This window comes from Dermacentor silvarum, chromosome 4 (assembly GCF_013339745.2).
Source record: "Dermacentor silvarum isolate Dsil-2018 chromosome 4, BIME_Dsil_1.4, whole genome shotgun sequence".
NCBI lineage: Eukaryota > Metazoa > Arthropoda > Arachnida > Ixodida > Ixodidae > Dermacentor > Dermacentor silvarum.
The window spans coordinates 216971461-216983493 of record NC_051157.2 but is presented as its reverse complement, the minus strand read 5'-3'; the positions used below and the strand labels follow the sequence as shown (position 1 = coordinate 216983493).

At 44.0% G+C, this 12033-nt stretch overlaps 2 protein-coding genes across 6 annotated transcripts; one reads left to right on the top strand and one right to left on the bottom strand.

The window, feature by feature from the left end:
* Positions 1-294: 294 nt before the first annotated feature.
* On the top strand, positions 295-4384 carry LOC125944930 (uncharacterized). 5 transcript variants are annotated; one of them, XR_007466616.1, is made up of 4 exons: positions 295-632; positions 1500-1719; positions 2491-2630; positions 2766-4384. XR_007466616.1 is itself a non-coding variant. In XM_049666362.1 (3 exons), exons 1-3 carry the CDS (start codon positions 435-437, stop codon positions 2538-2540), a joined length of 468 nt encoding a protein of 155 aa, XP_049522319.1. In that variant the 5' UTR covers positions 295-434; the 3' UTR covers positions 2541-4384. The 5 variants fall into 5 exon arrangements, 1 of the variants encoding a protein (XP_049522319.1); XR_007466617.1 differs by having other exon boundaries at positions 2491-2830; positions 2931-4384; XR_007466619.1 differs by lacking the exon at positions 295-632 and having other exon boundaries at positions 1413-1719; positions 2766-2830; positions 2931-4384.
* A 1723-nt stretch (positions 4385-6107) lies between these two features.
* Positions 6108-11291, bottom strand: LOC119450952 (peroxynitrite isomerase THAP4-like). Its single transcript, XM_049666359.1, has 5 exons — positions 10996-11291; positions 10424-10585; positions 9638-9890; positions 9406-9513; positions 6108-6295 (listed from the first exon to the last, which is right to left on the bottom strand). Exons 1-5 carry the CDS (start codon positions 11160-11162, stop codon positions 6128-6130), a joined length of 858 nt encoding a protein of 285 aa, XP_049522316.1. The 5' UTR covers positions 11163-11291; the 3' UTR covers positions 6108-6127.
* Between the last annotated feature and the right edge of the window lie 742 nt (positions 11292-12033).

Genomic DNA, 12033 nt, shown 5'->3' with positions numbered 1-12033 from the left:
GTTGTTATCGCTCTTCGCAATAATTGTAGACAAAGAAGAAAAATACGATGATATTAGCGGCGCCGTCGGCTGCGATGCGAGCACAGCCGAGCCGGTCGTCTCCCGTCGGTACCCGTGCACTCAGCTGCAGCCGATGTTTTCGTTGCCGGTGGCGGAGGCGCGCAGCTTCGCGGTCGTCGATCGGCCTGTTGATCGTGCAGCGGGCGGGGCGCCGGCCGCACTGCCGTCTACTTTGGACACCTCTCGCGCGGCACACTGGAGGCCGGTTCGTCGTCGGCACCGACGAGTGGCGCTGGCGCGCTGGCGTGAGCGCCGCATGCGGTGAAAAATCTCAACGAGCGGGTGTACACCCTCTCCTGTCTCTCCTTCACACCGCCTCGATTGCCTGCTGCACTGAACGTGTTTGCGCAGGTCTCATAGCGCGCACGTGCACTATGTTCACGCTTAGATCGGCCTTCAAGAAGATCTGTGCGGTGGACAACTATTTTCGCGGCTGCAATGTGGCGAAAGGGCAACTTCTGCTTAGCCATGTAGTTGACGCTGTGCAGTTCGTCGGAGACGACATCGTCCTCGCCAAGGGGAAGTGCGTTTCGCAAGTCAAGGACGACGTTGTTTACGACGTGGAGTTAGAGGTAAGCACAATGTTCCGCACATTCATAATTACATTCCTGTTTTGTTTCGTTTGCTGTGTGTACGGCGCACTCTCGATTTTGGTCTCAGGGGCTCCTAATTAAATACATAAAAAGGAGAAATCGGTTTTCTCGGCAACTACTGCACCAAATGTGATGAGGTTTGTTGCAACTGCGATACCTGTTCTTGGCGCAGAGCTACGAGTTTGTAAACTTCGTGCTTCCATTTTTCTCAAACTTGCATATTGCCGCACCTGTACCTTATTCATCGAAGTACAGGCGCGGAAATATTTAATTTTTTAAAAATTCAGGCCCTTAATCGAAATTCCGTTTGCAACACATTTCATTAAAATCGATTCAGGGGTTATCTCAGAAAAGCGTTTCCGCGTTTTACATGTACTTAAATAAGCGGCATCGGAGTTGGGCCCGAGATAAAGCTTCCTAATAAGCGTCCCTGACGCAGTGACAGCTTTTAGTTGAGATATTTAACCTTACTAGCACCCATCCAAGCGCATATGCGATACGCCGTCAGTTAGCCTGTCATTTTTTCGGTAACGTATGGCACACATCGGTATCATGATTCCGTATGTGCTATTTTACGGTCACACTTCTTTTTCGCGAACTTGATTGATAGCCCAGTCACACGGTGCACTTTCGATAGCGATCAAGTTCTTCAATCGCGATTGGTTAATTTGCGCCATCAGCGGGAAAGAGCTAATCGCTGTCGAGAAATTTTATCTTGGTCGCGATCGAAAGTGGACCGCGTGACTGGGCTATGACTGCTCACACAGTAAGGGCTAGTTCACTGTCTCTGTGCTAGAAAATTAATATGCGTACAACAACGGCCAATGCATTTTTCCTTTTTCGCAGCTGTCATGGTCATGCCCCCTGAAACGAGAGCTTCGCATTTCCTGCGGCAAGTGCACTTGCATTGCTGGTGTACGGGGTCAGTGCAAGCATGCAGTGGCCGTATGCCTCTACATCAACAGCTATGAGGAGGACAGCTGCACAAGCCGACCTCAGCAGTGGGGAAAGCCCAGCGCAAAACCCCGGATGCAGAGATCACAACACTTATCAGACGTGGTGCCTCGTAAGTTTGCTGCATGACAACATTCACCAGCAATGTGGCGCAACATAAAAATACCTTTGCTCACAGTAGGAAAAAGGCTCTGACTGGAGAATACAAACACGTCACTGACCTATAATTGGGAATATAATTTTGTTTTTGGGTAATTTAGAACATGTCTTTTATTGGTAGACATTGCTATGCTCAGTCTAGTCAACCTTAAGGTGTCTTAGTGTTGAGTTTTATAATATTAAACTGACTATGTACACATCGACATTGGAACCAAAATGTGTCAATATATGCTGCCTGTTGTCTCTTAATCTGTGCAACAGGTAAGAAATCAACAGCTCCAGACATCAAAATTGTGCCAAGAACAACACTGATGAGCTACCCCGAGATTGACTGCCCCTTAAAGGAAGTGCTCGAGTTGATGCAGCTCAGTGCTGATGAGCTTACTTGCAGAGAGGTGCTCGACACTGTTGTTGAGCAGGTATCAAAGGCCGCAGAGAAAGACACCCTTGAGAACCTTCTCAAACAAATGTCACACCGGCCTGTGTACCATCTTCTGAATGTGATGGAGGATGGGACAACCCAGCAAAGAGATTTTTGGTGGAAATGAAAAGTGATCACAGAGAAAAGTATCAAGAAAAGGTCACTCTTGAGCAAAGCCCATGTCAATTAGCTTTATTGACACAAGGACAATCAAGCTGTACACGGTATGTAAGGAATTAAATTTTAGAGTTGGAGTGCACACAATGGGCTGGAGTGACATATTTCATGTTTCACAATATGCAGATGGCATCAGGAGAGGAGGCTTCGCATCAGCAGTACCAAAGCACACCTGATTCGGACAAAAAGGGATGACAAAGGGCTTCAGAAAGCTGCTCAGCAACTCCTGAAATCCAGCTCCTACAAGAGTGCTGCCATGTGCTATGGTGCGTTTTTCACTTTACACTACCAAAATGGAAAGAATAATTTTGGCCTTGGCTAGTCTGAAGTGCCTTTATTGGGTTATACACAAAACCATTAGTACTGATTTTGTATTGTACTGTCAAAAAATATCATTGCAGGAATTACAACTGAAGGCACAGCACGAGAGGACCTGGAGAGAAGGCTTGGAGCAAGAATTGTGCAGGTAGGACTCCTTCCTTTTATGTAAAGCACTGAAGGTGCAAAAATTATATTCTGCATATAGCGGTATTCCCAAACCTCATTGTCATATCTGTATTCTCTAGACTGGACTGGTGGTTCTTCCTGAGCAACCTTGGCTGTGCTGCAGCCCCGACGGACTTGTACAGCTTGCTAATGAGACTGTCCTGATTGAAATCAAGTGCACATATAAATTCAAGGATACACCATTTATCAGATACGAAGAACGGCATTGTGAGCTTCCATATTTGATATTCATTGATGACAAAATTGAATTAAGAAAGTCACACCAATACTACACTCAGTTGCAGGTCCAAATGTATGTTCTTAATTTGCAGAAAGCTTTGCTCTTTGTGTACAGTCAAGATCAGTGTGTAATAGTTGCTGTAAAGAGGGATGAAGCGTTTTTGTGGGAGCTCATCCCTAAAATGGAGTATTTTTATTTCAAGTTCTTTGTGCCTGCTCTGTTTTAATATTATTTTAACTGTTTCCATCGCGTGAGTTTTCATTTTTAGGTCCAGAATTTTAAAGAGGCATTCTGTGAAGTATTGCTGGCATCATGTCCGCAAAATGTTTATGTTCTCACAATGTGATATTTTCAGTTCGCTTTAAAAAAATGCTTAGGGGTATATGCACTTTAAAAGTTGGAATGTTGTAAAGTGCAGTCATTTATTGTCAGAGCTTCGAAAGTGCAGTGCTTTTATTTTAATTTGTATGTGTGGTGTGTTTAGTCTACAAGCAATATTTTAGTGCCACACAATTCTGGATGAAACATGCATTTATTTATTTCTGCCATGTGTGATGTTTTTTGTTTGCTGCATACTGGTAGACGAAGTGTGAGAGTGTGTTTTCTACTGTCACTACCTACAAGTTGGCATGGGACATGCCCGAGTTTTGAAAATGTGAATACAGTGCCTTCATAAAGATTTGTGAGTCTAGTCTACATGCAATATAGTTGTGTCACACTGTCCTGTAGAAAACTTTAGTATTTATAATTTCTGATGTTTATAAGGTGTACTGCATCCATATAGTGCTTAGGTCTACATTAATACCGGTTGAGATGGCGTGGCTATGCCACAGCTTTGAAAATATGAATACAGTGTCTCCAATATGGTAACGTGTCTAGCCTACATGCAATGTTTAGTGGCCTCACGTGGCAGGAGAAAATATGTGCAGTTATCTATTTTATTATTTGTGATATTTTTAAAGTTTATACCTGGATGGACCATCCAGGTATAAAAACTCGAATAATATGTGTTTATGCTTATGTTACTACCTGTTCAGTGGGCCAAAGCTTTGAAAATGAAAGTACAGTGCCTGTTTGATTTTACTATGTATCTAGTCTATATCCAATATTTTATTACTCTTTTGGACAGGGCAGTTGCTTTTGTATGCTATGTTTTAATGCAATTTAATGTTTCTGAATGTACTTACCTTTATGCGTTTAGTTTGAAGTATGTGAAATCAATAAAAATGTGGTGTCGTGAACTTATGATGCTGGGCAACATACCATGCTTACATGCTGTATTTTTAGTGCAAATATGTTGTTGCGGATGCCAGTTTACATTTGCTACCTGCGCGTGGCATAGTTTTTTTAATCCAGTCACATAAACATTGGCTTTTGTCTTAAAAATCACATTACTGCACATATTTAGCATTGCAAGAATGCACTGTGCTTGGAATTCTACAGGTTACATCATTTCATAAAACGTTCTTTCCTATGACAAAAATAAAAACGTAGACCCAATAATCCCATTGTTTGTCTATTCTAGAAGCTTGCCAATACCTGAAAAACAATACATCAAGGTACACGCAATGTGATTTTCAAGAGGGTTAAAAGGATAGCAGATGACAAGCTGGCTAGTTTAGTTCAATGTCCACCTCGGGGTTCGAGGTACAATATCTGGCAAAGGTTAGAGAAGGACAGGGTGACTGCACTGGTAAATGAAATCTTTATTGAAGGCATAAGCCATACATATGCAAACAAAAACAATTGTGTATACAGTAGAGACAAATATTGCAGGGCACCACAACCTAACTCAATCATGCTGTGCACCCAGCACACAACTAAAAACGCCTCACAGATGCATGAACTACATGAGAAATCGTTGAAAATTTAGAAACGGAAATGTGCCGGTGCATCACGATGCCACATTTGTCACTTTATACTTGCCTAGGGAAAAATGGAGCTGGGCAGGCCATGTATTGCGTAGGATGGATAACCGGTGGAGCATTAGAGTTACAGAATAGATACCAAGAGAAGGAAAGCGTAGTCGAGGGCGGCAGAAAACTAGGTGGGATGATGAAGTTAGGAAATTCGCAGGCGCAAGTTGGAAGCAGCTAGAGCAATTAGACAGGGTAATTTGGAGAACGCAGGGAGAGGCCTTGATCCTGCAGTGGACATTAATATAGGCTAATGATGATGATGACTCCACTAGCATGTGTGCAAGACATAACACTGGTAATCTTGATTTATGTGTTAAATTCCCTTTGCATCCAAAACTCGCTTGCAAAGTATTACAAACAATGCACTCATTCTTTCTTTCGAATTATCGGTGGCTGCATGTTGACCAAGGCAGCACATACCGAGAACACTTTGTCCATGTGCGGCACCAAAGTCAAGGGCACTGTGTTGCGCAGGATCCTGTACACTTTCAGTCTGCTGAATAACCCGCTCGACATGGATACGCAGCAGATGCAATTTTATATGTTGCATCCATGTCTTCTTGAGAAAGTTGGCCACCTCCCGAGTTAAAGGGAGGCATCAAAATGACACCACCTTTGTCCTTCACATCTGTCCGGATACGCGGAAAACCTTTATCGCTCAAGATAATGTCGCCTTCTTGTACAAGGTTCAGAAAACCAGAGTCCTGGGTAATAAAGGAATCAGTCTGCCGCCCACCATATACCGCTGACATGAAGGCTATCATTCCGTTTGGAATTATACCAACAAGGACTTTCAATGTATAGCCTCCCTTGTAATTAGAGTAGAGTATGTGCTGGCAGTCGGGCTTTGATGGCATTTCAGTTCGAACTTCTGTGCAGTCGATAATAAATGTACAATCTGGGTAATTATCTTTGAATGGCTGTGGCATGCACTGCTTGATGATAGCTCTTGGTGGCACAAATATCCACTCCTTCAAGGCTGCGCTAAGTATGTCAAGTGTTTTTATAAATGAACTGGATGCAGTTGATGCAGCCACTCCGAAAATCACAGCTAAAGCACTGAAGCTTATCCCAAGCTTAAGCTTGGCCAAGAAAAGACAAAGCTTGTCCTCACGGGTCATGTCTGTGCTTCGGTAGCTGGGCTGTGGCAGAACATTGAGCAAAAGACTAAAGACCTGTATGGTGACTCCGCATATATATCTCGCAAAGCAGTCTCCTTTTGCTTAAGTGTCTCAAATCCAAAGAATTCACACTTCCTCTTCCAGCTTCCATCAGTCCCAGTGACCTACAAAAGCAACAGAAAACTTTTCAAATACTGCCTTAATAAGCAAATTTTTTACAAACTTCTAAGTGACTATTTTAAGAACAATGTAGCATTTCCAGCCTATGCACAGAGTGATATAGCTATCTTGAAGCACAGATCATGTTCAGAAATGTCTTCATAGCTGCTAGTCAATCTGTTATGCCTTTGACCATACGGTCGCTTAGCGCAAATAATGAAGGAGGGACGAGGTCAAGGGGAGCGCCAACTTTCGACTGTTTATTCATTTCTTGTTTCATTTATAATCTATGCACAGACATGCTCAGCATACAGAAAAAAAACATCATACGCACATTGTGCGAATCACAACCATTTATCAAAAAATCTTTTTCCGCTTCCAAGAAAGAAACTGATGTATCACTGATATATGATGGCCCACGTGCCTTAATATGAAAGGCCTCTAACTTAAACTCACGTGCGTGACCTCCTTGCTTTTACCCAGAATCCGCACTTTATCCAGACTGTGGCTCGCAATAATGTAAACACCAGTGGGACGGCAAATGTGCTCCATGTTTACCTTCTAAAGATAGTTCGTGTTGCAGTTTATCTACAGGTCACCTTCATCAATTTTAATGGAGATTTTTATGTACAACGACAAGGCATATGCATAGGCTCGTGTGTCACTCCAGTGCTTTGCAATTTGTTTTTATCAAGTATCGACCATGCTTGCACGAACATTTTATCAAGGGGGCGGGGGTATTTAAAATTTAATTGGTTTAAAACCTCAAATGACTACCTCATGTCAGCTAATTATCGATGACATTTTAGCGGCCTTTTGCCGTCTCGGGCAGGGTTCCGTTTTTACTCACTAATTACCTGTTCACAATTCTTTACCGTTTTTAGATCTTAACATCACTTTGCAGAAGGGTCGTGCCTGTTGGCTTTACTCGCCTCAGACCACTAAGGAATTGCTGCCTTATGATACAGCACATTCAAAGACTGTTAAGAGGGCCATTGCTAAACACTGCCTTGAGTCTGCCTTTGTACGGTTGTGCTCTCACGCTTTACAGAGGAGCTTTCAAAACCAACTGGATCGCCAGTCTTTGGCTGGGTTCCCCCGCACACTACTTGTCGCCGTCTCAGAGTCCCTGCTTCCAAAATTCAAGCGCGATCAACTAAGCACAAGGGCGCAGCAAGCGCAGAGTATGGTAAGACCAGTGGTCATACCCTATATGCACCGAGTTGCCCACAACCTGAAGAAGGTTGCAAACAGGCACGGGGTACCAATTGTTTTCTCTGCGCCACGCAAGCTCAGTCAGCTCTGCCTGCGCATACTGTCTGATGGGAGCAAAAAAAGTGGCTGCAATAATGAGCACGTCATGCCGTATATGAAATGTGCCACAGGAGTCGTTTATGAGATTGCCATTTATCATGGCTTGACTTATGTCGGCCAGACGGGAAGGTGCGTTAACAACCGTGCAAGGGAACACGAACTTTCGTTAAAAGGTAAAGATGGAGCACATTTGTCGTACCACTGCAGTTCACATGTGTGTTTGTTTGCACAGTGTACCTACCATTTTTGAAATATCATTCCCATTGGTCAATACGTTGAATTTTTCGCTGCATGACGTACCCCACCCCTTATGTAACACCCCTGAAAAGGGGCCTTTAAGGAAATAAACTGAACTGAACATGATTGCCAGCCACGTCTGGATAAGGTGCGGATTCTGGGTAAAAGCAAGGACGCCACGGCACGTGAGTTGTTAGAGGCCTTTCAAATTTAGGCACGTGCGCCATCATGTATCAGTGATACGTCAGTTTCTTTGTTGCAAGTGGAAAAAGATTTTTTGATAAATGGTTTTCTGTATGCTGAGCATGTCTGCGTATATAATAAGTGAAAAAAGAAATGAATAAACAGTCGAAAGTTGGCGCTCCCCTTGACCCCGTCTCTCCTTCATTATTTGAGCTAAGCGACCATATGGTCTAAGGTACAACTGAGTGACTAGCAGCATTGAATATATTTCTGACTTTCTGAACATGATCTGTGTTTCAAAATAGCTTTATCACTCTATGGATCACTCTGTGGATAGGATATGGTCTAAGGTATAACATGAACCGACTAGCCCAGCAACAAGCTTCATTAGTCAATCTGTGCTTGGCTCATGTTATGTAAATATTACCAGTCATGTTATACTCAACTTAGTAAACTTAGAGCTACAATCAGAGCCACCCTTAGCCAGTGACAAAGTTTCAGCGGCAAACATCCCTTGAAAAAAATTGTGTGCTGTTCTCTCCATCCCCTTGCTCTTAACAGCCCATCATTGTTTGGGGAGAGAGAGAAGCAGAGAAGGATGCTTCTAGGGGTGAAGTGGCAGAGGTAACTCGGCGTTCGGTGGTACAAGTCCTCTCCTGTCCCTCTTCCCCTAATGGATGCTTGTACAGGTGGGCTTTTTGACAAGTTAGCTTACAGGCTGCACTTCACGTGTACTTGCCGCTGCTCTTGACTTCACACAATCAGCACAAATATGAGTAGGTAGCCTCTTTAGCAAATATGCAAGCAGTAAGCTGCACTTTCAGGCCATATTTATTAATTGTATAGTTGTAATGATAATTTTAAGAAAATAAAGTTGCTTATAAGTGGCTATTCTTCATGGGCGTAGGAGGTCGCATATAAAGGCCCACGTCATTGATCGGTGTAGCAAGCCCAAGCATTATTGCTGCTTCATTAACAATGGTATGTCATGTGATAAAATATTCTTACATACATCTGTGCTTCGATAAGAGTCGCAAGTGGTGGCTGCATGACGGGTGAGAACTTCGTTGTAGTGGTGATAAATGATGCCTATCACCACATTTTGTACGAATTCAGGCAAGTTAATGCAACATGCATGGTGATGTGACATACCATATGAAGGCATTAGCTATAAAGTGTTATGAAATCATCGGCCATGTCGGTCACAAAAGGCAGCTTTTACCCATTATGAGAGTGATCTAAATATTTTTATTACTAGGAATACATACTTCAATGTGTTCATACGAGGTCTGCCATAGATAAATTATTGCTACAACCATTATGATGTAACCCAACAACACAGTATGAGATAAACCCAGCAAATGTGTAGTGATGACTGTACCTTGTCACATTGTTCGGTGTGAGAAACTTGAGTTGATGCCTCAGACCCGTTTGTTGTTGACAGGAGGATGATCAGGTTTCCTCGGCATTCTGGCTCTGTTTGGCATGCCTGCGGGGTTTGCAAAAATAAAAGAGACTGCCAATTATTTAACGCAATGCTCAATGTAGGCAGCCTGAGTGAAATCACAGGTAAACACAAAAACAAATTCGATATCTCAAAAACGTATGCTTACAGCATCAGCTTGTGTAACTGGATGAGCCTGTCCTAGTCTTTCACAAGGTACTGCCGAAGGCTGAGGGTCATCATCACTGATGGGTGCAAGAGGCATCTCTGGTGATTCCAAATCACTTAGAAGTGTGTCATCGAAGCCCAGGCAAGCAGTGGTATCTTGATCTTGCACTGCTGGATCAACTTGAGGAGTACTCTGCGGCACAGCCTGCTCCGCAGAATTTGTTCTGGCTGCCCTTTCAAAACGCCGTTTCCACCTAAGAAAATAAAAGAGTGTGGCACGGGTTACATCAAGCGATTCATTGCGAGGTTTATGTTTCGTCTGTCCTTTCATCAGCTGAATGGTAGTCAACTTTTAGCATATCTATCACAGATACTTTACCACGGTGACACAGCTGCAGGGGAGTAGCCAAGGGGTGATGAACATGCAAAGGGGGGGAGACTGGGCATTCTATTCTCGAGAAAATTTCCTGTCTAGAAAATTCTATCCTCGAGAAAATTTCCTGCACGGCCCAGCTTTTTAGGCACGGTTGTTCTTGTGCACCGAGACAAAAATTGCATTATGACATCTTCTGGTTTGAAATCTAGCTGCGTGGACTGTCTCGATTGTGTTTTAACGACCGTACTCGCTGAAATCCAGTGACTATGCGGGCTGAGGTCAGTACTGCACAGTTTCTATTTTTTGCTTTACTTAACTATCAAGGACGCGCGCGGTACAAATTCTCGCAGGGCACGGAGGCGAAATGATTTAAAACGCGCACTGAATCCTGTGCTCCCCAGGCCATCATACCTCTGCGCCACTTCTGGGTCAGGTGTCCGTTTCTTGTACGCCGCCGGAAAAATGGTCGGCACATACGACGGGTGTTGGTTACTGTCATTCTTGCAGTTTCCAACAAAATGTCTGCTACAAATCCGTGTTGTCTCTGTTGGCGACCACGGACTTCCATCAGCACTATGCGGAAATATACAAAATATATCACCGCAATGCACAAATACGACATACGTACACAACTTTAACAAGTACGTCCACTACAGTATATAATATCGACAGGAGCGAAAATAGTAATTTTGAACAGTGGTCAAGAGAAATAAGTTAAAAGCACTAGTAATTGTTTCTACTTCACCAATGCCGGCGCGACCAAGACGCGGGCGTGTATCTCCTAGTAGCTCGATCGAACGGTGCAGTGGTGATGCAGGAATGAACACTAGTCATGTTCAACGCACCGCGCACACATTCAGTTTCTCGGCACGCGTGAACTCCGACCACTGCTAGCGCATCCAACAAAAGTTGTTTATACAACGTAAACACGCAACACACCAAGTTAAAGACAGGCGAAAGGGAAAAAAAAGTTGTTTACTTACTTTGTTCGGCGCACTGCGGTAATCCATGCCTGTCGTCTGCTTTTTTCGTACCATTTAGTTGGGAATCGGTAGAATCTGACTGGTGGCATCAACCCTTTCGTGTTTACATTGCTGTTATGGCAGTTAACAACACAACAGTAATTACCACGCTTCCGAAGAGGCGCCATTGCAATGTTTCGCGTGCAACGCGGGCTTGCGCGAGCTCTGGAAGCGGCGGAAATGTACACCCGTGGGAGGTGAAATGCTCCGCCAGGGGAGGAACGAGCGCTGGCGTCTAGGATGAAACTTGACGTGTGGGCGTCTATATGTGCCGCTAGCATCATGGCTAGAGTGGACGTGCCTTAACCGGAAGTAGGCAGTGTTTTGAGAAGCGCGTTGGCGATGACGTTTGTCACGTGACATTTCGAGCAGCACTCGGCGAGGAGGGGAGACCAGCCGACGAGGAGAGTAGCGAAGGAAAGAGCGAAACGAGGGAGGGCCGTTTTTCGATCATCAAACGCGCGTAACTCCGCTATTACGGCACTATTTCGAAAAATTCTCGCGGCTACGTGTTCGTTGTAGACTCGTGCACAAGTGCAACGCCTGAACTAAACTTCGGCCTCTGGGTGGTTTAGGGGCCCTTTAAATTATGAGAAGTAGGGAACACGAAAAAAAAAGCATATTTACGGGAACGAATTCTTGCGACATGTTAGCAAAAACGTAATTTTCTAAAGCCACAGTACACATGCATGCACGTCGGCTCGTGGTCGCATTGGCTAACTTCTAGGAAATATGATCAGCGTATATTTTACCTCAATATCACCGCGAGTCTCTCTGCCGGTGAGATGGGCCTCCTGTGAGTTGGAGGATGAACAAGCCTGTGGTAAACAAAGCTCAGCAGCTTGTCGAACGATGCCTTTGTCATCCTGCGTGCGACGAATGCATGGTAGTTGCGTATAATATTTTAACCGAGCTGGAGCTACACAATTCCGAAAGGAGCAACGTTGTCAATTACCTGAAATACTTGGAATGATATTCACGCTCCTGTACTAGGTGGTG

Excerpts from the sequence above, each read along its gene's own strand:
- LOC125944930 (XM_049666362.1), top strand. The coding sequence starts at position 435 with ATGTTCACGCTTAGATCGGCCTTCAAGAAGATCTGTGCGGTGGACAAC. Across the intron at positions 633-1,499 it reads TTTACGACGTGGAGTTAGAG|CTGTCATGGTCATGCCCCCT; the intron begins GTAAGCACAATG and ends CCTTTTTCGCAG. Across the intron at positions 1,720-2,490 it reads CTTATCAGACGTGGTGCCTC|ATGGCATCAGGAGAGGAGGC; the intron begins GTAAGTTTGCTG and ends CACAATATGCAG.
- LOC119450952 (XM_049666359.1), bottom strand. The coding sequence starts at position 11,162 with ATGGCGCCTCTTCGGAAGCGTGGTAATTACTGTTGTGTTGTTAACTGC. Across the intron at positions 9,891-10,423 it reads GACCCAGAAGTGGCGCAGAG|GTGGAAACGGCGTTTTGAAA; the intron begins GTATGATGGCCT and ends TTATTTTCTTAG. Across the intron at positions 6,296-9,405 it reads ACACCGAACAATGTGACAAG|GTCACTGGGACTGATGGAAG; the intron begins GTACAGTCATCA and ends TTGCTTTTGTAG.